The following is a 24122-nucleotide window of genomic DNA, read 5'->3' on the forward strand; positions in this document are numbered from 1 at the left end:
GGGGTAAAGGAGGAAGAGGCCAGCCAGGTAGGTGTTACAGGTACAGAGCATCCAGAGTCAAAGCATCATCAGAGTCACTCAGATCGCATCAATGTCAATGTCGTCCTCTTCTTTTTCAGGAGTGTCCGGTTTCACAGTCTCAACTTTGAGCTCGCGGGCAGAGGGTGAGTACACCACCTGAGGACAAAGAGCAGGGTTTAATGTTCACAACAGACTACAAGTAGACCACCTGAGGACAAAGAGCAGGGTTTAACGGTCACATAATTTAGATTTAAAGCAGGATAAAACACCAGGGATATCCGTTTGTCCGTTACCTCCACGTTCTCGTCCTCTTCCTCCACCTCGTCGTCCTCCTCACTGCCTCCGCTCTCCTCCTCGGCCTCCTTCAGCCACTTCACGAACGGAGCCGCCTTAGCGTGGATCTCTTTGGCGAGCTCCTTAGAGACGTACTTCTTAGAAACCTGGAGAACATCATCAAAAACAATGAGAATTAATTCATGATAATCTAAACTAATCCACATTATAGACTATTTAATCTGCTGCCTTCTATCAACAGCTCTACTACATTAAATTATAACACAAGGAGAGTTTTTAAATTTAAGTCTCATTTCAAATTGGATTCATAGAAAATGTCAAAGCACAGAGGAGAAGGTGTCGGGACTGATTCACAGATTATATTTTAAGATTGTTTCGATATTTTCTCCCCGCACGTTCGATACAAATATGGATTTCATATTAAAATATGTCGGACTGATGTAATAAAAGTGCTCATGTGCATGTTTAAGTAACATAAGTGTAAAAACAGATCATCACTTAATTCTAATGTAAGACTAAAGACAATATTTAACTGATATTTATGTTGCTTTTTAAAGCTTACAACAGTACATGTTGATCTTTATTATTACTGCTACATATTTAATTAAGTTTTTATGATTTCTGGCCAAATAATCTCTATGCTCAGCATTTCATCCTTTATTTTTCTTTGACTATTGTGTCCATATAATATTTGATGAATGTGAGATATCTGACCCACCTTCTCTGCCCAGGCGAATATGACGTCTTCATCCAGCAGGTCTGCGTCGTAGAACTCTTTGAGGATGATGGGAACTCGAGCCAGCAGCTGGACCTGATGCAGCTTCACCACACACTCAAAGCCTCCCAACAGATACTTCTGGGCCTTCTTGTTGTTGTGGCAGAACTGAGGACAAAAGAAAGAACAATCGGTCAAAAGACGAACGAGATTTAAAGTTGACTAATGTTCGGTTTTAATGATTCAACTGACCCGCAGGAAGTGGCGTTTGTACTTCTTGACCTGGTCTCGGATGTTCTCGTTGAAGAGCAGCTCACTGAGGATGAGGGGGCCCATGGCCTTCACATCCAGACGCTCCGCCTCCGCCAAGATCTCCTTATCGGCTCCGTCGATGGTCCCGCTCTCGTTCTTGTGCTGCAGATGGAAACAGTAGAGTTAAAGGAGTGGACACCAGATTGAAAAGGGTTCCGGTCATGTCTCCATCATTAGGAAGGAAGCAAAAGAAGAGCCGTCTTACTTTCACAAAGTTGTAGAACAGGTTGACCCTCTCCTCCAGAGGTTTCTCCAGGTCCTCGCTGAGCGTGAGGTTCTTGGCGTGGGCGCTGATCTCCTCCATTCGCCTCCTCTGCGCCTCCTCCGTAGTCTCCTCCGCCCAGTCCTCATCATCGTCATCTCCGTCCTGACGACACGAGAGGCCAGACAAAATGATTTAGTGCTTTAGACGTTAGTGTAGACGACGCCTCAGACTCAAACAATCCTTGTTTTTCAAAGCTTTGGTCAAGTTACAACCGTTCACATTTAAAATGTTTAAAACAAGCAGCTGTACTAGAACCTATAAAATATGATGATTGATCAAAAGAATAAGTAGAGATAGGGCTGTACCTGAATCTGGCTCATTTATTTTTTAATAAATCAGATAAAGATACAACTATTTGTTCCGTTAGTTGATGAAACTTAATCCCCACGCAGACTAAATAAGGATAAAAGCCGCACTGGACTGTGTGATAGGACATATCTTTGTTTAGACAGTAAACACAGTCAGCTGCTCAGGAGGCCGTTGACCTCAGCGACCGCAAACAGTTTCTTAAAGTTCTAACAGAAAGTAGATAACAGCTGTGTGTCTGCTGCTGATAAGCTGCTCATAAACCCTCCCACCGGCGGGCAGACACACGAAACCCACCGGCGAGCAGACACACGAAACCCACCGGCGGGCAGACACACGAAACCCACCGGCGGGCAGACACACGAAACCCACCGGCGGGCAGACACACGAAACCCACCACAGCTTTGGGAGCATCAAAGTTCTCTTGGCTTCCAGCCTCTCCGGAGCCGTTCTCCTTGTCCTTCTTGCGGTTCTTCTTCTCCTTCTCTTTCTTTACAGATGCGGATCCACCTTCGGTGCTCTCTGTTATTGGAGAAGCAAAATTGTTATTATCAAAAAGTCTCATCATGTTCAACTCTGCTGGTAACCAGAAGTAAAGAGAGAAACCTCACCGGGTGGGTTTTTGAGGATGAACGTGCAGAGTTTGTGTCTGGTGTCGAGCATGCCGCGGTATCCACAGGCCTTACAGGAATTGCCAATGGTTTGTTTCTTGGGATTGATATGCTGCAAGAAAGACAAATAAAATCATATTAGATCTTTAAATACAATAGTTTTAAAGCTACACAGTTGAGTCTCGCGGTGGAATATTTACCAGATCAGTTTCAGGGTTGTCGCACTCGGGACACAGCACAAATTTCCTGACGAACCCATCAAGCATGTCCTGCAGCTTGTTCGCCTCGTGGGATCCATTGACGATGTAACGGTCGTTTTTGCTATCAAACTGGGTCTGAGCGCCGAGTTCACAACCAAAAAACTTGGTCGGGTCTGTGGAGAAGACGTGATGTCAGAGGTCACAACGTTCTAAAGAAAGTTTGTTTTTAAAGTACGGAATAATTGTGTATTTTTATTTATTATTGTAACTTTAAAAAAAAAAATATATTAACATGAGTGGATACATGAAAAGGGCAGTTTAATTTCAAGGTTTGTATAAGGATTTTATTAATTTAACTTTCTTATTGATTAATTTATTTTGGGCATTTCCTGTTCATTACCCACTTCAGTATCGACTCCGCTAACTTTACTGTATTCATTTTTTAATCCCAAGATTAAAAAGATAAATCTTACATTTCTAAACATTAACCTTTTATGAACATCCTGCCTCTATAAAGGCCGAAACATGTAAATTTAGTGAGAGAGAGACTAGAAGTAGAACTTAGCCTCGTTAGTTTGTTACGGGGAACTTGTTCAGTTCGATTAAAGTTATTTAAACTAATGCCCACACCTCGTTTGGTTAAAAAAGTAAATTCAGAAGTGATAAAAAGAATTGAGAAATAGAAGTCAAGCTCCAAAACAAACGCAGCAGGAAAAGGAGTTAAATGGCAGCTTTAAATTTCTAAATAGATTCTGGCGTTTGGTTTACTCTCTGGGTACAAATGGACTCTTCCTTGTTTTAACACCAGGAACAAGGAACAGAAGACGTGGTGTGTTACCACGTACATGTTGGAGGCCTGTTCAGCGCCTTTGCAACATCAACCATGTTGACAATGACCGTCTTGATTCCATTCCCTTTGCCTTCAACCTGGATCAGAAACAGACACCATCAACAACCAGAATAATGAGAAAACATTCCTTCTACAAGAACTTCATAAAAGTCATCTCAGGCCACTCCACGTTGGATTTGAGTCCACACAATGAAGACCATATTCTCTCCATTTCTGTAATAACTTTAATTATTTATAACTCAACATGTACAAACCTACCTTGGCAATCAGACGGGGCATCTTGTAGCGATAGAACTGGTCCAACACGCTGCGGTTGACGTTGACAGACATTTTGGCTGGGTGTCAGCACTATCAGTAAGATAAAAGGATCTTGGTTGGGGATTTTTCGGGATCTTCTGTCTGGAAAAGAGGGGATGACATAAACGACTGCAAGCGCGCTCTGTCTCTGACATGAAAAACGCTGTGCCGCTGTGGCCGCAGGCTCCTTGCTTGAAGGCTAGATTTCCACCACACAGGTTCCAACGGCTGCGCAACAGCTCTGAAAGAAGAGAGCGACAAAAATCAATGAATATTTAATAAACTAAATAAATAACTTCATATGCGTCTTGTAGACATCTTGACTGAATAGACTTGTGTTAATGGTCAGATTTCATTTCATTGAAACATTTGGCTGCTGGTTCAACAGTGTAAAGCACTTTGTAAATATAGAGTGCTGTTTAAATGCACTTTACTAGTTGTATTAAATATTTCAGTATTAGTTCTGTTTAATTGTACACCTGTACCACCAGTTACACTTCATAAGTCTGTGACAGCATTCAGGGAGAAAACTACAATACATCTACTTAACTATGATACTTTAAAAAGTAGTTTTTTAAATCAAAATGCCCCCCCCCCCCCCAAAAAAAAACCCACTGTTCTGAGCTCGTGTTCCGGTTCAATGTAAATATTTAATGGCTGATTAATTTTGTATGATGCAAACTAAATATTTTGGGTTTTAGACTAAATAAGTAATTTAAAAATGTAAATTAAGGCTCTGGGAACTTGTGACAAAGAGTCTTTTATGTTATCAGACAGTCTAAACAATTACAACCCTGACTGAACAATTGTATTCTGTGATCTACAGTAGTTCACAGTCCATATAGCACAACAGGAGTCCTCTGGTGCAGGGGATCATTCTGGAGTGACGGACACTCTTTATCCAGACCAGACTGACACAGGTATGTCAGTCCATAGAGAACCTGAGACTCTGAGACAGCTGGGGGGACATTACAGAGTCCCTTATATAAATAAGGCTTTGACCGTTAATACCTGCAATGCCAGCTAGATTACACATATGAAAAGCCTTCTGCACCTCAGAAAATACTGCTGTCAAAATAAAATCCGGCAAATATCCATGTGATCCGACAGTGAGCAGGCGTGACTGTTTAGTCCAAAGAGAAATGAAACCCCCGGCATTAAACTCGATGCTTTTGTGGCCATATAGGTACACAAATGTTTGAGTGAAAGCCTTTTGTCTTACATAAGGGCCTCTTGGCTTTAGTCACATACAGTCTTCTCTTGTTATTAGGTCAAAAACAGGAGGCCTAGCAGCTGGAAAACAACTCCCCTCCCTCTGCCGACAGCTTTAACACCAGCTAGTCTGTAGTTTCTTGAGCCATGTCGGGCTGATCCCACATGAAAATGGCTCACAACCGGTGTGACAGAGACAGTTCATGTCTGGAGTCGATGTGTTTCAAGAAGGGCAAAAGTTCGAGGCTATTTCAGACGGAAGCTAACTTAGCTTAGCTGCTTGGTGCAGAGTGCGTCATAGATGCAGTCACTGCACACACGAGTGAGGGGGACTGGGAGACGCCATTTTGATACAGTGGATACAGAAAACACGTCATATTGCATAATTATAAAGGCGCTATATATATATATATATATATATATATATATCTCTCAGACATTTAAAAACGGGACACATCTTGTTTTAAACTTACCGTTTTCGCGAAACAAAGACATAAACACAACGCTGATCGTCCAAGAGCCGCAGTGAACGGTGGTCGATGGCTGGTGGTGTTGTTGTATTGATTGGGTTCCTAATGAAGATGCGCAGTTCAACACCCGAAAGCGGCCAAAAAGGTGCAGGCGCCAGACTCAGAGGCAGGGGGGGGGGGTATCTGGAACGTCCTCGTGGTTTAGAGGGACCTTTTTGGGAGAAAGAGGCGTATTGTTAGCCCCCCCCCCACACACACACACACACTGCGGACTAGAAAAACGCTAACATCATCAAGGTGTCGTCGAGCATTTGGTTGGGTAATAGCTCAACAGCCACGTGGTTACCGCGTGACTATTGTAAAGAACGAAAAGAACAAAAGTCAGGACGATTCTCAAAGATTCCGTTATGTCACGTGGTAACGTGACGTTAACGGCTAACGACGTCAAGCTAACGTGTATCATCACCAAATTATTACACGCATATATATATATATATTTCATAAAAGGTATATTCATCCTCAAGGTGATACGATGACACCCTGCGTCTAAATACAGCTTCGTCATTCGTCCGTTATGTAGTTATGTAAACGGACGCTCACAGCATTAGAGCTCCAGGAAATAGCCGGAGCCCATTTACTGACGTCCCACGGCTAACATTAACTTAACGCTGACGACGCGGGTTTGGGTGAAGATAATACCTGGTCGACACACCTTTAGCGCTGGTTTAGCTAGCTACATTATCACCGAGGAATTACGATCGTCGACGTGAAATCCACGCGCCAGAATAAAATGTGATGAAATTATTTCACATCTTACCTCTCGAATGTTCTGCGAACCACTGCTGCTGTCGTCGCTTTTACTGACGCACGTCAAGGTAACACACGTTACCTACTTCCGGGTCGTAGCATTCATTTCAAATTAAAATCCGGCTTTCGTCGCACTTATTTATGCGGTAAAAAATACAAATATCTACGTCTGAGATGTCGTGGAGTAAAAAGTACAATATCTACCTCTGAGATGTAGTACATTAAAATATATAAATACAATTTAGCTCTTTCAGATTACAATTATTTATGGACCCCCATCCCCATTTTCATTACCTTCAATGTCACCTGTTTTATTTTGAAAGGACAAAAAGGAAGTATTATATCTACTTTGACGCATCCGCTGTCATTCTCTTCTCTGATTGGCTGACTGGCTTGACGCTATACGTGCGTAGGCGCTTCCTTAACTTGACGTTAGCAAGAAACGGCTAAATAGAAGATGGTGAGTATGAAAAATGGCGTAAAAGGCCACAATTTCCCACATTTACAGCTCGCATTTCGAGCACTTTTCTCGCTCAGTGTTTTCCACGAATGGCTGTCGACGTATGGAAGGTGACGTCATGGTTTTAAGCGCGTCACAATTGCAGTTTTTGGGGTGGGAAAGCTTCATTCCGAGATGGATCAGCGATCACGTGACAGCTGAGCAGTTTAGACCCACAACATATATTCAGCACACAAAGCTGCAAAAGCACCTTTAAAGTCACTCTTTTCATTCGCTCGGTGGTCTTTGAGGCTTGTCACGTGTGTTCGTCCACCATGCTTGTTGTTTGTTTAATTGATATCACGACATTTTTCACTTTTTCTTGTATGCTACAGCTGGGCTAACATGCTAACAGCTAACTTTATCAAATGAAGCACTTTCATGTGCAGCAATAATGTTCATCACTCAGTTATTAAGATAGCTAGCTAGACAGACAGACAGATAGATACTTTATTAATACCGCAAGAGGACATCTTTTTGCTGTAGCAGCAATTATGGTACAGGTAAATACAATAACAGTAAACATATTAAATATCAAATGCACAATATGTACAATGAAATAGAATATTAAATTAACTAACTAAACACTAGTGCAAAGATTTAACTAAACAACAGAGTAACGGAGTTATAGCAGTTAACCTGAACTGTACCTGAATAGGTCAGCCAACAGTTTTTACATTAGTGTTAAAACTAACGTTGGACGTTGTGTATTAGTTGTTTCATTCATTCTTTCGATTCGTCTTTATTTACCCGATTGATGTTGTACAATAGTTTGGAGCAAGATAATTGTAAAAAGGTCAAGTTTAGGAGCAGTTTGAATCTATGTGGTTGGTTTATTATAGTATTTAGTATTCAGATCCTACGACCACACTGCAAATACACCACTACCAGTAAAAGTCCTGCATCCAAAACCTTACTAAACATATAATATGTAAGTCTTATTATTAAAGTATACTGTAAAATTATTGTTATTGCAGTGAAATGTTCCCTGTCAGTGTTTCACTGTTATACATTATGTTTCTGGATTAATATCACTGCTGCATTAATGTGTATGTTACATGTTAACTCTTTTATATCATGTTGTCTAGTTTAATCTACATTAATGCATCTTAATCTATCAAATCATCACGTTTGTGTCTCTAAAAAGAAAAACAGCTGTTTTCAGCTTTGTGACGATGTGTTTCCAGCGTACACTGAGTTTATTTAGCTGAAGAAGAAGAAGAAAGATTTATCAACACATAAAGGAAACACCTCATCCTTCAGTTTATCACAAACATTCAACAGCAACACATCTGGAGATACGAGCTTTTACCTGGACAGGAAGTAACTAAAGCGCTCAGACAAATGTAGTAAAAAGTACAATATCTACCTCTGAGCTGTAGTACAGTAAAAAGTACAATATCTACCTCTGAGCTGTAGTGAAGGAGAAGTATAAAGTAGCATGAATATAAATACTCAAGTACAGTACAAGAACCTCAAACGTGTACTTGAGCACAGTACTTGTGTACATGTACTTGGTTACATGCAGTGATTGTAACTAGTTCCCAGTCAGCACTGTGATTTGCTTCCTCGCATGATTTTCTCACTCAGTCCGGTGAAAACGTGTGCTTTATCATCATCACTGACATCAACCTTTACCAATCGACTCAACACATTGTTGTTTTAACTTTTTACTTTTGGAATGATTAATATCTGTCTACTTAATCCATTCACTTTTTAATTTCTAATTTCAGTTTTCCCCTCTTGTCCCACCTCTTTCTTGTCTTTTGTTCTATTCTTTCGTTGATCATTCCCTGGTGTCGTTCTCTCCGTGCACATCCTGTCTTCCTCCCTATCTCCCCCCCCCCCTCCAATCAACCAGACTGGTCACCGGGTAAGTTCCCTCCCGCTCTGTGTTGGATCCCTGTTTTTCTGCTCGCTCTCCTGAGCCGCCTCACTAACATCTGGGTTTTGGGATCACACCGCTGTGGAGGTTTCTGATGTTTCTGCTGCTAATTCAGCAAACTGCACCGGCAGACTACGGCGCTTTAATGACACCCGCTGCTCTCTGCTATTCTCCTAAATAAGAAATACTCACGTTACCCAAAAAGTCTAGAAATAAGTCAGAGTAGGAAACCCGAAGCTCCCGTGTTAGACCTCAAAAAGCTGTGTAGAAATGTGCTGTGACTCAGATGGGCTTCATGTTGTTGAAGATGTTTCACAACGTTAAAACGATTCCTCCTTTGGGAGTCCTTTACTCGTGACTCATCTGTTCCAAAACAGGAAGTCATTGTCAATGGAGGCTTTCCACTTTCCACGGATGAGCTGGAGAAGTTTTAGCCATTGTTTTGTGTGAAGAAGAATCCGTAGTTCAATCAAATTCATTGTTTTGTTTTAGAGTAAAAGAACATTTGATGCAGTAACTGTCCATCATAAGTCCCTCAGCTACAGTGTACAATCAAATATTTGAAGTGTTGTTTTTTCGTAACATGCAACCACGATTAACCTCCTCAGCACCTCTCTGCTCTCCAGTGGAGTATAAAGTGATTTATGATGTTCAGTGTGAACCTGTTTGATTCTCATTGACTCCTTGTGTTGTGTGAGAACGTCATTATCTCTCATGTCCTACATCTGTTATTGAGTGTCTGAAATCCTGCTGTGTTCTGGTTCAATCCATATTTTTCCACCATGGGCGGCTGTTTTTTTTAGTTGATTATGTAACACGTAACTTTCCAGTTAGAATTCAGACACTTAATAAACTCAGCTTGTTACTCACGAGCACTGCTTATTCACAAGTTTGATCTTCTATGAATTCAGCCTGTACATCCACCGGGCTGAATTCATCTGGACGAGTTGTTGTTCAGGTGCAATAACATTAAACCGAACAGTATTTTGCTGCTTTCACACAAGATACAAGACAACTTGATGAGAAGCAACCGAGGAACACAGCTGTTCTGGTGGATCCCACAGAGCTCTGTCCTCGGCCCGCTTTCTTTTCTCAGTGTTCAGATGCTTCACCTCACAGCCTGAACTCTGCCTCCTCGGTGGGTGTCTAACCTCTCCGTGTGTGTGTGTGTGTGTGTGTGTGTGTGTGTGATGCCATCAGTTGGTCCTGGTGTTAGGTGACCTGCACATCCCCCACCGGTGCAACACCCTGCCAGCCAAGTTCAAGAAGCTGTTGGTCCCGGGGAAGATCCAGCACATCCTCTGCACAGGAAACCTCTGCACCAAGGAGAGCTATGACTACCTGAAGACGCTCGCCGGGGACGTCCATATCGTCCGAGGAGACTTCGACGAGGTCGGCGTGTGTTTGTAGACGCACAATGAAAGAGAACGTGTTAATCGCACCACAAAATACAACTGGGAATAGACAGACCCGGCGTCTTTAATCACTTTAAACTTTAACGTTTTCATGCAAAAAAGCTGTTTTCAGCCTCTCACATATGGAGATTTCCTGCTTTCTTCTGTTTTATAACTGATGATCTTTGAGTTTTGGACAGACACAAGCAGACATTTAAAGACATAACCCTGGACATTTTATAGACCAATTCATCTAGAAAATACTCATCAGATGAGTTGATGATAAAAGTAATCATTAGAAATGTCCTAGAAATGAATTGGGCTGTCTGTGTGGTTTAACAATGTGACGGGAGAATTTCATTGTTCTTCAAAGTCCATGAGCATTTTTATTTTAGAGAATTTTCAATAAGAGGTTTTTAAACGAAGGGTACAGATGATAAAAAAAGACATCATTTATGTGGCTTGATATTAAATTGCAAGAAGGAAATAAAAAGGATCTCTTGCCGGTAATAAAGACTAACTACCGTGTAATTAAATGGTAATTGTTCCCCCCTCTATATTTGAGCTTTATGTTCCTTGTACATATCACAGTTTTCAGTGGGAGATCACGAAGAACAAGTGTATAAATACAAGAATTTTCAAGTACAAACATTTTTTTCCTTCTGGTTTCCTCTCAGAACCTGAACTACCCGGAGCAGAAGGTGGTGACGGTGGGCCAGTTTAAGATCGGCCTCATCCACGGCCACCAGGTGATCCCTTGGGGCGACATGGCCAGCCTGGCGCTGCTCCAGAGACAGCTGGACGTCGACATCCTCATCTCCGGACACACGCACAAGTTCGAGGCATTCGAGAACGAAAACAAGTTCTACATCAACCCGGGTTCAGCCACAGGAGCCTACAGCGCACTGGAAAGGTAGAGGTGTATTTTATTTTAATATAATATAATCATGTTTTGCCCACAAAGAGTAGTTTTTATGCTCTTTAAATCCAGCCTAGTATCCAGTCCCAGTACAGAAGATGAATACTTCCTCATAGCGTTGAAGAGTTACATTTATCAAACTCAACAGCGACATCTTTGGGTCTACTTTCTGTCAGATAAATAGATGTGCTGGAGCGAAGAGATGTCGCTGCAGACCTTTTTCACACTGATGATGTTCTCGGGTGTAACAGTAGAAACCAGCCCGACTGTGATCAGCAGCCTGTGCAGGAGGAAGAGCCTCGACCTTAAAACACATCTGTCTTCTCTCCTTACAGCAACATCATCCCCTCTTTTGTATTAATGGACATCCAGGCGTCCACAGTGGTGACATATGTTTATCAGCTGATTGGCGACGACGTCAAGGTGGAGAGAATCGAGTACAAGAAATCTTAAAGGAGGAGGAGGAGGAGGAGGAGGAGTTGGGTTAGCGTGTCTCAGTGTGTCGTTTCATTCCTTTTCCACCAGGGGGCAGCAGCTCTCCTGCAGTCGCCACAATGTTAATGCCGTAACAAACTGTTTAACTCTAAAAGAAACGTGCATTATATTGTTTATAAGTCATCAGCATTTGCTTGTATCCAAGCTGTCATTTGGTAACTGTAGAGAATGCAATGTCACATGCATTTGTTATCTAAAGAAATATTTGGTGCCATTTTTCTTCTTTTTCTTTTTCTTTTTTGTTTCATCATTTCCGCCCCGCCCCGCCCCGCGTCCTGTAACCAGCAGGTCTCCAGATTCATGTAGTCTGCCTTTTTTTCATTTGATTTATTTCCCACAATAAAGATCTTATTTCACTCCATCGGTTGTTTTGTCTTAAATAACTGATCGATAGATGGATACTGAGAGAAGGAGCAGCAAACCTGATGTTATTGGTTTAACTTAGTGGACAATACATTGACAAAAGTCCCCAAATGTTCTCCAAGGTCACCATTAATGTGAACCAGAACTATGTGGTCACCTGAACATTCCAAAACATCCCAAAAACATGAACATAAATCAGCTGCTGTAACTTCCTCCGCTCTCTTTCCACCAGATGTTGATCTTTGCGTGAAAGCGCCTTCGTCAAGCTGTTATTAATAATATTAAAGATGGATACAATGATTAAAGCAATGGGATACTATTCAGTGGATATGAGACCTTGGTCAGTTTTAAGTTAGAAAACTAAGCTAACAAAATAATTGTAGCCTCACAATAATAAACATCAATGACCAAAGAATACGTTTGGTCAAAGGTTTCACATTCAGCCATCTTACTCAATCAAAAATCACTGAGGCGCTGACACTTCATGAAAAAGACACACGACAGGAGACACATTTTAATAATTGATTCAAGTGTTAAATATTACAGCACGCATACATAAATATATCTATATTTTTTTTTTTTTGGGGTCCAATTGTGACTAAAAACGCCCCAAAACAGAAACCCTGGCCCTCAATAAGAACTGCTAAATGACTGAACTTTGACTTTTACATTCCCATCAGACATGTAGGAGAAAGTATAAATACCATAAAGGAGAGGTTTTAAAGGATGGAGGCCTGCCTCTCCAGAGGGAATCCTCACAGTTTCAGGGGAGGAATCATTGAGTGGAAATGAAAAATATTACGTTAATTTAAAAAGCCTTTTTCAAAGCTTTGTCTGAGGGGAGACGCTGAGTCTGAGAAAACCCCACACAGCCATGCAGCGTATAGGAACCATGGCTGCAGTCCATCTAGGGGTCTGAGCTATAGATGAAAAGAATAAAAATAAAGATTATCAGTTATTTTCAGATAAATAAAATCACCCTCCCTATAAAAAGTGTCTGTTGCTGTTTGTTGTAGTTGATGTTGAAGGGCTCAATAAAAGAAATGCATGTGGTTTACATGTTTCTCAAGTGAACACTGACAGCTTCAGACACTGACATGTGGTCACGTTGCTCACCTTTCACCGACACAGGAACTGAACACGTGATTTCCTGGAATCAAAGTCTTCAAAACGTTTCCTCTCGCTGCCACCAGGGCGCCAACCCGGTGAAGGAATAACAACACAGCTGCAAACTGAGCTGCTGCTCACAATGTCTTCTCTGTGTTTACATTCAATAAGATCCCCAATTTCATGCTAAATGTTTTAAACCAAGAGGTTTGTTGTCCTTCATCCGGACACATAGTATTATAGAAGTTAATAATAATAATAATAACAACTTTATATAGTTCAGTTAAAGGCAGAGGTGGAAGAAGGATTCAGGTCATTTACTGATTCATATTATTTATTTATCTATTTATTTATCGATTCATTTTTTTACTTAAAAAATATGTAATAATGTAAAAGTTAAACAACAACATGCAAAGAAGTTACATTTGAGAGGAAGTACAATAAATAATGATTATATTTATATTTATTTAACTGTAAGAATTTAAAGCCAAGGCTATCTGTGTAGGTGCACAATAGATCTCAATAATTGATGCTTTTACCTTCAGAAATGGGGCTGAGGTTATAGTTTTGGGGATTCATACAGTCGTCATGTGTTGGAGTTGTGGTTCACATGTTGCAGCTGGTGGTCTGTTGATTTTCAAACCACTGTTGAAGTTCACAGCGGCATTCTTTTAAAGCTGTTAGCAGAGAGAAAACAGACTGAGGCCTCAGCTGAAACTGAAGGTGTCTTTAACAGAGCGCTCAGAGGTGGACAGAAAAAAAACCTGATTTTAAAGAGAAGGGAAGGACACAAATAATTGTATAAATAGTGATACTAGCGCACACTTTCACACCGTCTTTCCTCACAAGCATTCCCAAATGCTGCACTTGTTTGTACACAGGAAAAGTGACAGAAGTAGTTGATTAAAAATGACAAAAGAGAGCCGGAGAGAAAAATGTCTGACCTGATTATACCTGGGTGATATTGTTGGACTGTCTACTGGGGAAGGTTTGAGGCACACTAAGGCCTGACAGTGACAGCAACAATCCTGAGTTCAAATCAACTGCTTATCAGAATTGAACCTGAGACAAAACCAAAGGCTTGTATGTGGGCTTCCTTAAACAGTTGCTATCTATATAAACAGGACCAGGGAGCTTTCTTCCTGTAACCTGACTCAGGTCAGACTCAGGTCAGGTTCAGGTGTGGGATTTACCCTTGTTTCCATTGAACTCACGTCCCTGTGTGTCCGATAGAAAACCTCACTCTCAGGTTTCAAAGCAGACAGGATACTCGACATGTCATGTTTTGCTTAATTAATGAGGAGATCTGTACCAAGGGAAGACAGCGAAATAGACAGATGAATAGAAAGCTGAGACATTATTTGTGTTTTCCTCTTATTTCTGCTCCTTTACAGCTGACAAGAAAAGCCATCATTGATTCATTCATCCCAGTCGTCCTGCAAAAGACACAACATACAAGTGTCATCTCAGTAATATTTACTCAAATTCACAGGTTAAATAAGGATAAGGATAAGGATAAGGATGTTTATTGTCATTGTACGAACATATAGTGGGACCCTTATATGTGGTACCTTTACATTGGTTATTCTCGATGACTCAGCTCCTGATTGGAGATGTGACCACTCTGTTGAACCTGGACTTTGTTCAGCATTAATGTCCATTAGAAAAAAAACCTTACAGCCACGTGACATTTCACTGCACCAGCCAGTGGTTGGGTGGCGTTTTGGCTCCATCCACCGCTGTTGAACTCAACCAGTGAGATTCATTCTGCCTCTTCCTGCATCAAACACAAACATGAACACAGTTGTGAAATATTCATGTTCATGTTTGTTGGAATCAAAGGGATTATCCGGCTCTGCTACACTTGGGTAATGGATATTCCCCGTGCTCTCGGTGCTCGAGGAGTGAGAGGTAATTTCCCTGATCATTTCTCATCGGCTTTCACTCCCACAGCGCTCGTCGTCACAATCAGACACACCTATGCAAGCCTTTAAAGCTCGGCCATCTTCTTTGGAAACAGTCTTTGCAATATGAACTGCAAACTATTTGAGCCACTCCCCTCAGGCAGGAGGCCGCAGTCTCTCAGGACCGAAACGTCACGGCACAAAGACATCTTCTTCCTCATCAATAAGGGCGGGACCCCGTCTGACATGGACTCTTATCCCCTCCCAGAGACCCAACACGCCACAGTAACATCCGTCTATGTGGGTTACATTAACGCACATCTCTGGGTCGATATCTCTGTACGTTGTCTTTTCAAACTTCACACTGTGTACCTTTTCACATTCCTTTGACAATTTTGCACATATTTTTTACAGTATTTTATTCTATTCTATTCTTTATGGTTCTTGCTTTTTTTGTACTTTTATTCTGAATTAGATTTTCTCTTACTATGTTTCTCTTACTATGTTACGCACCAAAACACACACAAGACGAGTCCATGTACTGTCACTTACTTCATAAACTCATGCTGAACAAAATAGGCAACTGGAAATGTGAAAAACCAGTTTCACATTGAAATGCCCTCTGGTGACTTTTCTTTCCACAACAAACTGGCAGGAAAAGAAAGAGCCAAGCGAAGTGGTTTTCTATTTGCAAACCACTCATGACTCACACAATGGTATGCTGTTTGATATCTAAAACCTTCATTTCAAGTCACTATACAAAGAACCCATGTTCATGATGTGTGTGTATGTAACTATAAAAAACACCAGAAGCTTTGAGGCTATGGCTGCTGTTGTTTTGGTGTGAACAAGATAAGATGGAGTCTTTTTTTGACACCTTTAAGTAACCATGTATGTCTGTGCCCCAATAGGGAACCTCTATGCTTTATTTTTGATTTAAGTGATATTAACAACAAAGCAATCTGCATTTAAACTGTGTCACCAGGCAACAATAATGTCAAGCAGACATTTTGACTTACCTTTATTCAGGTCCACTGAACCTAAGACTTTGGTTTAGTGGTCTTTAAGTATTAAGGGTGGCTCAAAGGGCCTTTTTACACTTTGACTCGTCACAGCAGGAAAACGCTTGTCTCAGCACGGACCCTGAAACTGAAACAGCCACATATTCAGCCATCATTCATCTTCATTATTTACACCTGTGCTTTTCCTCCGGTCCGTCAAACGGTCTTATGACAAAGACAAAGCAGATTGCATGGGATGCATGTAAAACGGTTGGCAACATGTAGAATACACATTTAAGAACTCTAACCTTAATGTTGAGTGCAGAAGAGCTGCATTTATATATTATTATGTGACAAAACAATCCCACCGCAATGTTGAATGACTGATTAAGGCCAATTATTATTAGCATAGCATATTATCATGAGCTGTAGTGGCAGCAGCTGCAGTATTAACATTGTATTGTTGTGGCTCTTCTCAATATTAGACAACTTTCACTGTACCGGCGGGAATCAGCTCCCAAAGGAAAGTGAAAGTAGTGTCGGTGTAATGGGAAAACCCCGTTTACCCTCCCGAACAAAAGAATGAGAGAGCTGCGGACTCAGATAAAAGCAGCACTCAGCAGGACCGTGCAGCGAGAAGGTAAAACGTGTGAAACCTTTCAAACTGGAGGTGACACGTTTAAAAATGAAGGGGTTTAAAGCACTAAAATCTTGGAGGAACGACCGGAGACCTTTAGTAGAGAGTAACAGCAACGACATACAAGACGGTGAGACTCTTTTATGAGTTGGCTTTGTTTATAGATGCACGAGGGAGCTCCTTCATTCATTTAGACTCGTTATTTAGATAATTATTATCCTTTATAATATACTTATGCATGTTTTTGTTTTGTCTTTTTACTGTCATCTCTCTGCCTTGTTTATATTGTTCTTGCTTTTATTGTTTCTTTTTTTTTACCATGTAAAGTGCATTTGGGTACCTTTTAAAGCGCTATACAAATGAAATGTATTATTATTAATATTATTAGAACATCTGAAAACTGAGATATGAAGTGTTGAATTAAAAAAAGATGGCTCAGAAGTGCAGTAAAAAGTGCTTCTGAATCACGTCTTCTGTAAAAACAGATCTATTGAAGTGACACAGATATAAAACATGTCAAAAATGAATTAATAGTGGAGCACATTGAAAGTGTTGGAGCAGTATTTGGACAACTGTGTCAAGAAACTAAAGCTGTAAAATAATTGGAGTGAAGTAAAAAGTACAACACTTCCCTCTACTGGTGTAGAAGTACAAAGTGGCATGAGATTGAAATACTAAATGCAAGTACCTCTAATTTGTACTTAAGTACTTAGTTACATTCCACCACAAGGTTTAACACTCATAAAGGAGTGAGTCAGCAGAACTGTGACATACATGTTTCATTTATTTGTATTTTACAGTAATATTTACAGTGTTTTTACCCTAAAAGGCTTGCATTTGACTCTTTCATAGTTCCCGACCTGATTTATGACAATACCCTAACTCAGAACACTTTGAACACCCATGAGGAGCGAGGCCAGCAAAGTGAGGAACAGATCACACCTCCGATCACGCTTCAGGAAGCAGCTCACCTTCTAGGTGTGGCCCCTGATGCTTTGACCTCTGAGGATGGACCTCTTTGCTCAATGCGTCCTGATCTCAATGCAGAACGGCCTGTTGTTCACCTCATGCAAATATCTGTGGACCAGCACTTCCCAAAGACACCGGCCGATGTGGACCAGAACCTCCAGCGGCACCTGTTAAATGTGCAGGACGCTGTGCGCGAGCAGCTGGTGAGGCTGGATCCCCGGTTGCATTCTGAGGGGTTGATCCAATGCTACCATCGTCAGATATTTGAACACCTTGATGATCTACTTCAGAACATCAGCTCCTCCCAGAATCACTTACTGCTGATAAAGTGGGTCCTACAGACATATCTGAGGTATCTATCTCTACTTTCTTATCCACTGTATCACTGTACCAGGCTTGTATTAGAAGTACACTTATATCAGAGACAAGCCTGTTTGTCATATTCTAGTATGAAGCTCCCTTCTTCTTCTGATCTGCTACCGTTTTCTCTGTTAGATTTGTGTTACTGCATTATGACTATTATTACAAACTCAACCCTTCCTGTATCTGTTCGAAACTAAAAGCCCTGTAGTCCTGTTTCAGTGGAACGTTTCAGGAAATTCTATCACTTGCACTGTTCCAACGTGGTATTTCAAATGTAGCTGCTGCCATCGGGTGGCACTTGTATGCTAGTACAAAACCTGGACATGAACACATGTACACCCACAGTGACTGAAACAAAACCATAACACTTTAGATGAGTAGCACAGTGCTGAAAACAGAATGAGTATATTGTTGAATTTGATAAATTAAAGTGATGGAAATCTACATTGTTCTTAGTTAGCATGCACCAGGAGGCTATACACCTTGTTTTTCCCCACGGCCTGTCAGCTATCCATAACGCTAACAAAGTCCAACAGGCACCTCTAAAACTCACAACATCACATGTTACATCTTATCAAAAGAAAAACTGGTCCCCGTCAATACATACATCTGCATATGACCCATTGTATAAGGTGCAAATTGTCATTTTTACACTTTGGTGTTTTGGATAAAACAAACAACAAGCTTTAGACGTGCTGGTGGGCGGGTTTTGTGATTACTGTACAGACCCAGGCTAACTGTTTCCCCCCGTTTCCAGTCTTTGTGCTAAGCTAAGCTAATCATCTGCTAGCTGTCACTTCATATTTAACAGACACATTTTTTCTCAACCAAATATAAGCATGTAAACATACTAAAAAATGTCACAATCTTCTGAGCACTTCTTGTACTCTGAATAACTTTGATTATTATTTGTGTTACTTTCCAGTCAGGACCTGCTTGGTCATCCTGGCCTTCAATACACAGATCCCATAAAAAAAGTCGACCTCCTGCTGTTCACGCAGTGGGTATCAAGAGCAGAGGAACAATTTCTTAAAAATGTGGAGGTAAGAATACTAACAATCTGAAGCTTGTACTTGTTGTTTATTTTAAACACTTCATCAATTAACAGATTATTTAGACTGTTTTGTTTAACCTCTTACACTTTTCATGATGTTTCTTTTCATTGTGTCTCTGTTAGCTAGCAAGCTAAATCACCGAACTGTTTATATCATAATTGCTCTTTTGCTAACGGTTCCCAAATCCACATTTTTCATTTTAGCACATAACTTCAACCATATGAATAAAACACTTTTTGAGTAATTAAAAAACATATTTTTGATGAAGCTAAATAGCTACCAGTTTCCAGCAGGTTTAAGTGTTTGTGCTAAGCTAGCTTAATGACACAACACTTAGCAATAGTGTTTTTAGGTAGACAAAATGGTCAGAAAAAATTACTTCCGACAGATTTTTATCTAGGAAAACCCCTCTACGTTTTTTACCAGAAGTTTGGCTCACAGCAATATTTCGCGGCTGGTGGGCACTGAGGTGTTTAATATCATTTTTTCTTCAATAGAAAGACTTTAAAAAGTGGGCTGTAGAAGATAATCCACATCGTTAGTGGTGACTGCAGTTACTATCTTCTACAAGAATCACTAACGTCTGAAAGCTACGAGCCAATGACGACACTAGTACATGGCAAACAGCCAATCAGATTACAGTCTCATTACCAAAGCTTTAGCACCATTAAACCTGCACTAAACACATTTAAACACTATTCTATCCAGCATATTAAATGGCAGAATTATGATGAATAACAGCAGCAGCCAATGTTTTTTTTATTTTTTATGTCATGCATTAATTCAGAATTATATTCATTTCTAAATGACTCATTCAGTGCTACTAAAACCACCCTTTTTTCTGCTGCTACTTCTGATGTATTTCTGTGTATTTTTGGTTCACAGACAGAGAACACACGGTTCCTGGAGAACATTCTGCAGAATGAGAGAAGCCACGAAGCTCAGGATGAACTTTATGTGGACACAATTCAGGTACTTAGTGACCCAGATATCTTTCAATCAAACATTTGTTTGCTTTATTTTTTATATTCTATTTGTCTGTCTGTTTATTTCTTGTATAATGACATTGTTTCCTTTCTGTTGTTGTTTATCTTTCAGTGCATTGACGCCATGCCCAGAGAAGCACTCAAAATCAGCTCAAAACTGTCTGATCAGGCGCAGGAGGTTTGTTTGCGAGAGCTGCTGACGTTTCTGACAAGGTGAGAATACATTTTAGATTTTCACATAGACTTTATGACCATCAATACCACCATAAAGTCAGTACGTTGCATTGCTAAGACTGCATACTTTCTTTGGTTTGTAGGTACAGGGATAAGCAGACTGACATCCTTGCAAAGACAGCAAAAATGAACAAACCAGAAACAAAACAGTTCTTCAAGACTTTGAACAACTGTAAAGAACTCAAGTGAGTATTATCAATTCAATTCCATTCAAACTAGTTATTCAAGCATATTTTATTTGCAAACAAGGTTTCTAATAAAAACACATTCTTTAAACAGCCAATGCAACATAGAAATGTAGTTAAAATGCACGAATCAGTAGTTAATAGACTTGATGTAAGAAAATAGATATAATGACGATAATTGACGATGATGTCTATGATATTTCCTCTCAGGCAGCACATCCACACAAAAGCTATACAAACAAAAGAATCCAGTCTCAAGGACATCATTACCAAAGCTGTGGCAATGCTTGAAAACATGGAGGCTTTTACTTTGAAACTTCTAAAGGAAATCATAGCTGACATTGTGGAGGTAGCTGTTCAACTTAATCACAAATATACAGTTTTCTCACATTTCAAAAGGGGCATATATTTATTTTGAGAAATAATATTAATGTTTTGTTAAATTGCAGAGCCACCTCAAGAAATACTTCAAATCGGATAACAGGGAATTCCTCTATTTGATCGATGAAGTAAAGAGGCTTTTGTCAGAGCTGTCAGACTATCAGGATGTACAAACGGTACATCAACAAATCTGAGCTTTAACAGTCTTGAATCTTTTTCCCCTCTTTACTTTCTAATGGTAAAAGATTTTAAATATTAAACAATGACAATGAAAAACAAACAAACAAATCTTTCAACATTTGTGCTTTTTATACTCTTATTATATGTCAGATTTTCATTTATTAGCCATTGGTGTTTTATGCCAGCTTCCGCCGATTCCTCGTAATGCCTTCTTTACTTGCTATTTTTGTAGATTTTAATTATTGAAAGATTACCAGTGTAATTGCACACTGTAAGATACGTAAACATTTCCATTCGTGCATGAAAAAATACACTTAAAAGAAAGGAAAAGGAAAATGTATGTTCCATCCTTGATATGATGCCGCAATTATAGACTCTTTAATCTTGATTTAAGACAGGAAAGGTTCACCTAAGACTTGACTTTGGATTTATTTGCTGTCATGCACGATAAAAGTATAGAAAAGGAAACTATATTACATGCAGAAAAAATAACGTAAATGATCTCTGAATAAATTGTAAAGAATATGAATTCATTGCATAATTTTTGTGTCTATCTACGTTTATGTTGTTTCGTTCTTGTTCTTCTTGACAAAAACTGAACTGTGTCTCTGTCCGTCTTTGCGTCTCTCAGAGAGTGATGGACGAGGCCTACAAGCTCATTGCTCACATTTACTTCAAACGTCTCATCAAAATCAGCCAGAGAAAACTGAGGAAGTCCTGGCATCCAGATGTTGGACAAGAAGTCGCTAAAGATGCTGAGCATCTTCACAGCATCATCTCATATCTGGTGAGATCAACACTGTGCTTGTTCTCACGACTTGTTAATGACATTGATTCATTAACGGCTGGGTAAAACCTTCACTGACCCGTGTGTGTGGTGTCGTATCAGGTTCCTGGTGTCGGTCAGTGGAACGTCATGCTGCTGAAAGTCGGAGAGCTGTTGGACTGCAAAAGTCTCGTGGCGACGAAGATGACAGTGGCAAGCATGCAAAAGGAATGTTACACGTGGAGGTAAATCATCCTTGTGTTTCTTACACACATCTGTGTCCAATTTTTTAAATAATGTTGCCTTTGGCCATCTGTGTATGTTTATACAGGACCGATCTATAATCAGAAACTTAAAATCTGTTCTGTTAAAGCACTAAATCTAGCCTTTGTGCTAACATTACTGGTTAAGCATTTTTGCTACTGGGTTACCCTTTATGCTACTGTGTTAGCCTTTGTGCTACTGTGTTAGCCTTTGTGCTACTGGGTTAGTCCTTGTGCTACTGGGTTAGCCTTTGTGCTACTGGGTTAGTCTTTGTGCTACTGGGTTAGCCATTATACTACTGTGTTAGCCTTTGTGCTACTGGGTTAGTCTTTATACTACTGGGTTAGCCTTTATACTACTGTGTTAGCCTTTGTGCTACTGGGTTAGTCTTTATACTACTGGGTTAGCCTTTGTGCTACTGGGTTAGTCCTTGTGCTACTGGGTTAGCCTTTATAATACTGGGTTAGCCTTTATACTACTGGGTTAGTCTTTGTGCTACTGGGCTAGCCATTATACTACTGTGTTAGCCTTTGTGCTACTGGATTAGTCTTTATACTACTGGTTTAGTCTTTGTGCTACTGGGTTAGTATTTGTGCTACTGGGTTAGCCTTTATACTACTGGGCTAGTCTTTGTGCTACTGGGTTAGTCTCTCTTGGAAGTGCATCTCTCTAACTCCTGGTGTTTTGTCTGCAGCGAGGACCTGGAGCTCCTGCCCGCGCTGCTGCAATGGAAGGGTCTTTCTAGATGGGAGATTGGGGAGGTGCAGAATGTCCTGGAGGACCTCCCTGGCTTTCAACCCAGACCCAAAACTGCATCTTGTTTTACCCGGTTGCTGAGCTGCTGTACAAGAGAATCAACCGCAACAAGCTAAGAGGACAGATCTCAAATCTGATGTAAAGATTGAGAAGCAGTCATGTTACAGAGGGTTGTTATCAACTAGGACACAAAAGGGATTAAGTCTGTGTACAGTATGTCACTGATTTCCTTTCACGTGTTGTTGTCATGTAAGGAAAGTGGATTTTTTAAAGTCTTGTTTCCTCAAAGTTTGCAAAACGAGAAAATCTACACACCATGAATTTCAGTGCAGTGGAAATGCTAATATGTTAATCAGTGCACTGTTAGGTGATGTGTTCTTTGTTTTAGTGGTTGTTAAAGGTGTTTACGTTCTTAAATATGGACTGAGGTTGAAAAATATATTGTTCAGGACGTCCTAAACAGTAAAATAATATTTTGTGCAAAACACTGTACATTGAGTTTTACATTTTTCAGATTTGGCAACCTGTACGCATTTTGACATTAAGTACGTGCGATTTGTCAGTCTAAAGTACGCAAAAAGCTGGTGACGCCCACAAACTGTATAAAATATGGACGTAGGTTTCTGAAGAGCCGTTGTGAAGCTCAAAGTGGGCGGCTCCGACCGCCGCCATCTTGGTAGTGACACAACCTAACCGTTACTTAACCGTTTTATTGTACCAGGCTGTAAAACATGTTTATTTCTGCTGTAAAGTTGGACATTTTAACATGAAGGTCTGTCAGGATAAAACAAATCGACAGCAACACCCGTTACCCCTCCTCACTCTGCTGGTTCCTCAAGTGAAGACGGTTCTTTAGGCTTTTTTGCAAAGGTAAAAGAACCGGAGGGGACGTGGAAAGTTAAGATTGAAACCTGAGTGACGTTAACGGTCCGCATGTATTTGCCACCTAGCTTGGTAGTTCCCCGGCCACTTCAATTGGCAAAGTAAATTAACTTGTCCGTGTGTTACAGACGGTTAAAACATACGTGAGTTTTCATGGAATTCATAACAATGATTGCAGCCCAACCCGTTATCCTAACGAGGGAACGCGCCGCAAAAGTTCCTGTAAAAGTTACCGGGAGAGAGGACCATGACTCTGCATCTCATTTTATCAAAGGGACGTTTTTTTTGTTGAGCTCTGAAAATCAAAACACAAGAACAAAAAATGTAAAAGCACCAAAAGGGAAACGCAAACGTTTTTTTGTTTTCTTTCACAGTTACAAAATGACTCTTCTTTTGTTTCAAACCCTTAAATGCTCAATTTTTTAAATGTTCTTTTCTTTTCTTTTTAGTTTACGGACTTTGAACTGCACTGATAGAGATGTTCTGTGTCTTTATTATAATGTAATATTTTAATAATATTCATTAAATTATTTATTT

General features: G+C 40.3%; 3 protein-coding genes across 6 annotated transcripts; 2 read left to right on the plus strand and 1 right to left on the minus strand.

Annotated features, from left to right (window-relative positions):
* Positions 1-6: 6 nt before the first annotated feature.
* On the minus strand, positions 7-6414 carry eif5 (eukaryotic translation initiation factor 5). The gene is made up of 11 exons (XM_031873216.1): positions 5557-6414; positions 3833-4112; positions 3570-3651; positions 2725-2897; positions 2525-2636; positions 2311-2435; positions 1548-1709; positions 1283-1444; positions 1034-1198; positions 315-461; positions 7-177 (listed from the first exon to the last, which is right to left on the minus strand). The coding sequence occupies exons 2-11, from the start codon at positions 3902-3904 to the stop codon at positions 79-81; spliced, it is 1299 nt and encodes a 432-aa protein (XP_031729076.1). The 5' UTR covers positions 3905-4112; positions 5557-6414; the 3' UTR covers positions 7-78.
* Positions 6415-6725: 311 nt separating this feature from the next.
* Positions 6726-11913, plus strand: vps29 (VPS29 retromer complex component). Of its 2 annotated transcripts, XM_031873217.1 has the most exons (5): positions 6766-6820; positions 8721-8732; positions 9945-10136; positions 10816-11051; positions 11393-11913. In XM_031873217.1, the coding sequence occupies exons 1-5, from the start codon at positions 6818-6820 to the stop codon at positions 11508-11510; spliced, it is 561 nt and encodes a 186-aa protein (XP_031729077.1). In that variant the 5' UTR covers positions 6766-6817; the 3' UTR covers positions 11511-11913. The 2 variants fall into 2 exon arrangements, with proteins under 2 accessions (XP_031729078.1, XP_031729077.1); XM_031873218.1 differs by lacking the exon at positions 8721-8732 and having other exon boundaries at positions 6726-6820.
* Positions 11914-14876: 2963 nt separating this feature from the next.
* LOC116397619 (exocyst complex component 3) lies at positions 14877-23111 on the plus strand. 3 transcript variants are annotated; one of them, XM_031873221.1, is made up of 11 exons: positions 14877-14933; positions 17417-17885; positions 18822-18939; positions 19837-19923; positions 20050-20150; positions 20255-20356; positions 20567-20705; positions 20806-20913; positions 21549-21704; positions 21807-21928; positions 22642-23111. In XM_031873221.1, exons 1-11 carry the CDS (start codon positions 14894-14896, stop codon positions 22817-22819), a joined length of 1620 nt encoding a protein of 539 aa, XP_031729081.1. In that variant the 5' UTR covers positions 14877-14893; the 3' UTR covers positions 22820-23111. The 3 variants fall into 3 exon arrangements, with proteins under 3 accessions (XP_031729081.1, XP_031729080.1, XP_031729082.1); XM_031873220.1 differs by lacking the exon at positions 14877-14933 and adding an exon at positions 16532-16694; XM_031873222.1 differs by lacking the exons at positions 14877-14933; positions 20806-20913 and adding an exon at positions 16532-16694.
* The last annotated feature ends 1011 nt before the right edge of the window (positions 23112-24122 follow it).

The sequence above is a fragment of the Anarrhichthys ocellatus genome, unplaced genomic scaffold, assembly GCF_004355925.1.
Source record: "Anarrhichthys ocellatus isolate YVR2014 unplaced genomic scaffold, GSC_Weel_1.0 scaffold69, whole genome shotgun sequence".
NCBI classification, from domain to species: Eukaryota; Metazoa; Chordata; class Actinopteri; order Perciformes; family Anarhichadidae; genus Anarrhichthys; species Anarrhichthys ocellatus.

Excerpts from the sequence above, each read along its gene's own strand:
- eif5 (XM_031873216.1), bottom strand. The coding sequence starts at position 3,904 with ATGTCTGTCAACGTCAACCGCAGCGTGTTGGACCAGTTCTATCGCTAC. Across the intron at positions 3,652-3,832 it reads TGCCCCGTCTGATTGCCAAG|GTTGAAGGCAAAGGGAATGG; the intron begins GTAGGTTTGTAC and ends TTTCTGATCCAG. Across the intron at positions 178-314 it reads AAGAGGACGAGAACGTGGAG|GTGGTGTACTCACCCTCTGC; the intron begins GTAACGGACAAA and ends CTTTGTCCTCAG.
- vps29 (XM_031873217.1), top strand. Across the intron at positions 10,137-10,815 it reads TCCGAGGAGACTTCGACGAG|AACCTGAACTACCCGGAGCA; the intron begins GTCGGCGTGTGT and ends GTTTCCTCTCAG. Across the intron at positions 11,052-11,392 it reads GCCTACAGCGCACTGGAAAG|CAACATCATCCCCTCTTTTG; the intron begins GTAGAGGTGTAT and ends CTCTCCTTACAG.
- LOC116397619 (XM_031873220.1), top strand. The coding sequence starts at position 16,613 with ATGAAGGGGTTTAAAGCACTAAAATCTTGGAGGAACGACCGGAGACCT. Across the intron at positions 20,357-20,566 it reads AACAACTGTAAAGAACTCAA|GCAGCACATCCACACAAAAG; the intron begins GTGAGTATTATC and ends ATTTCCTCTCAG. Across the intron at positions 21,929-22,641 it reads AAGGAATGTTACACGTGGAG|CGAGGACCTGGAGCTCCTGC; the intron begins GTAAATCATCCT and ends TTTTGTCTGCAG.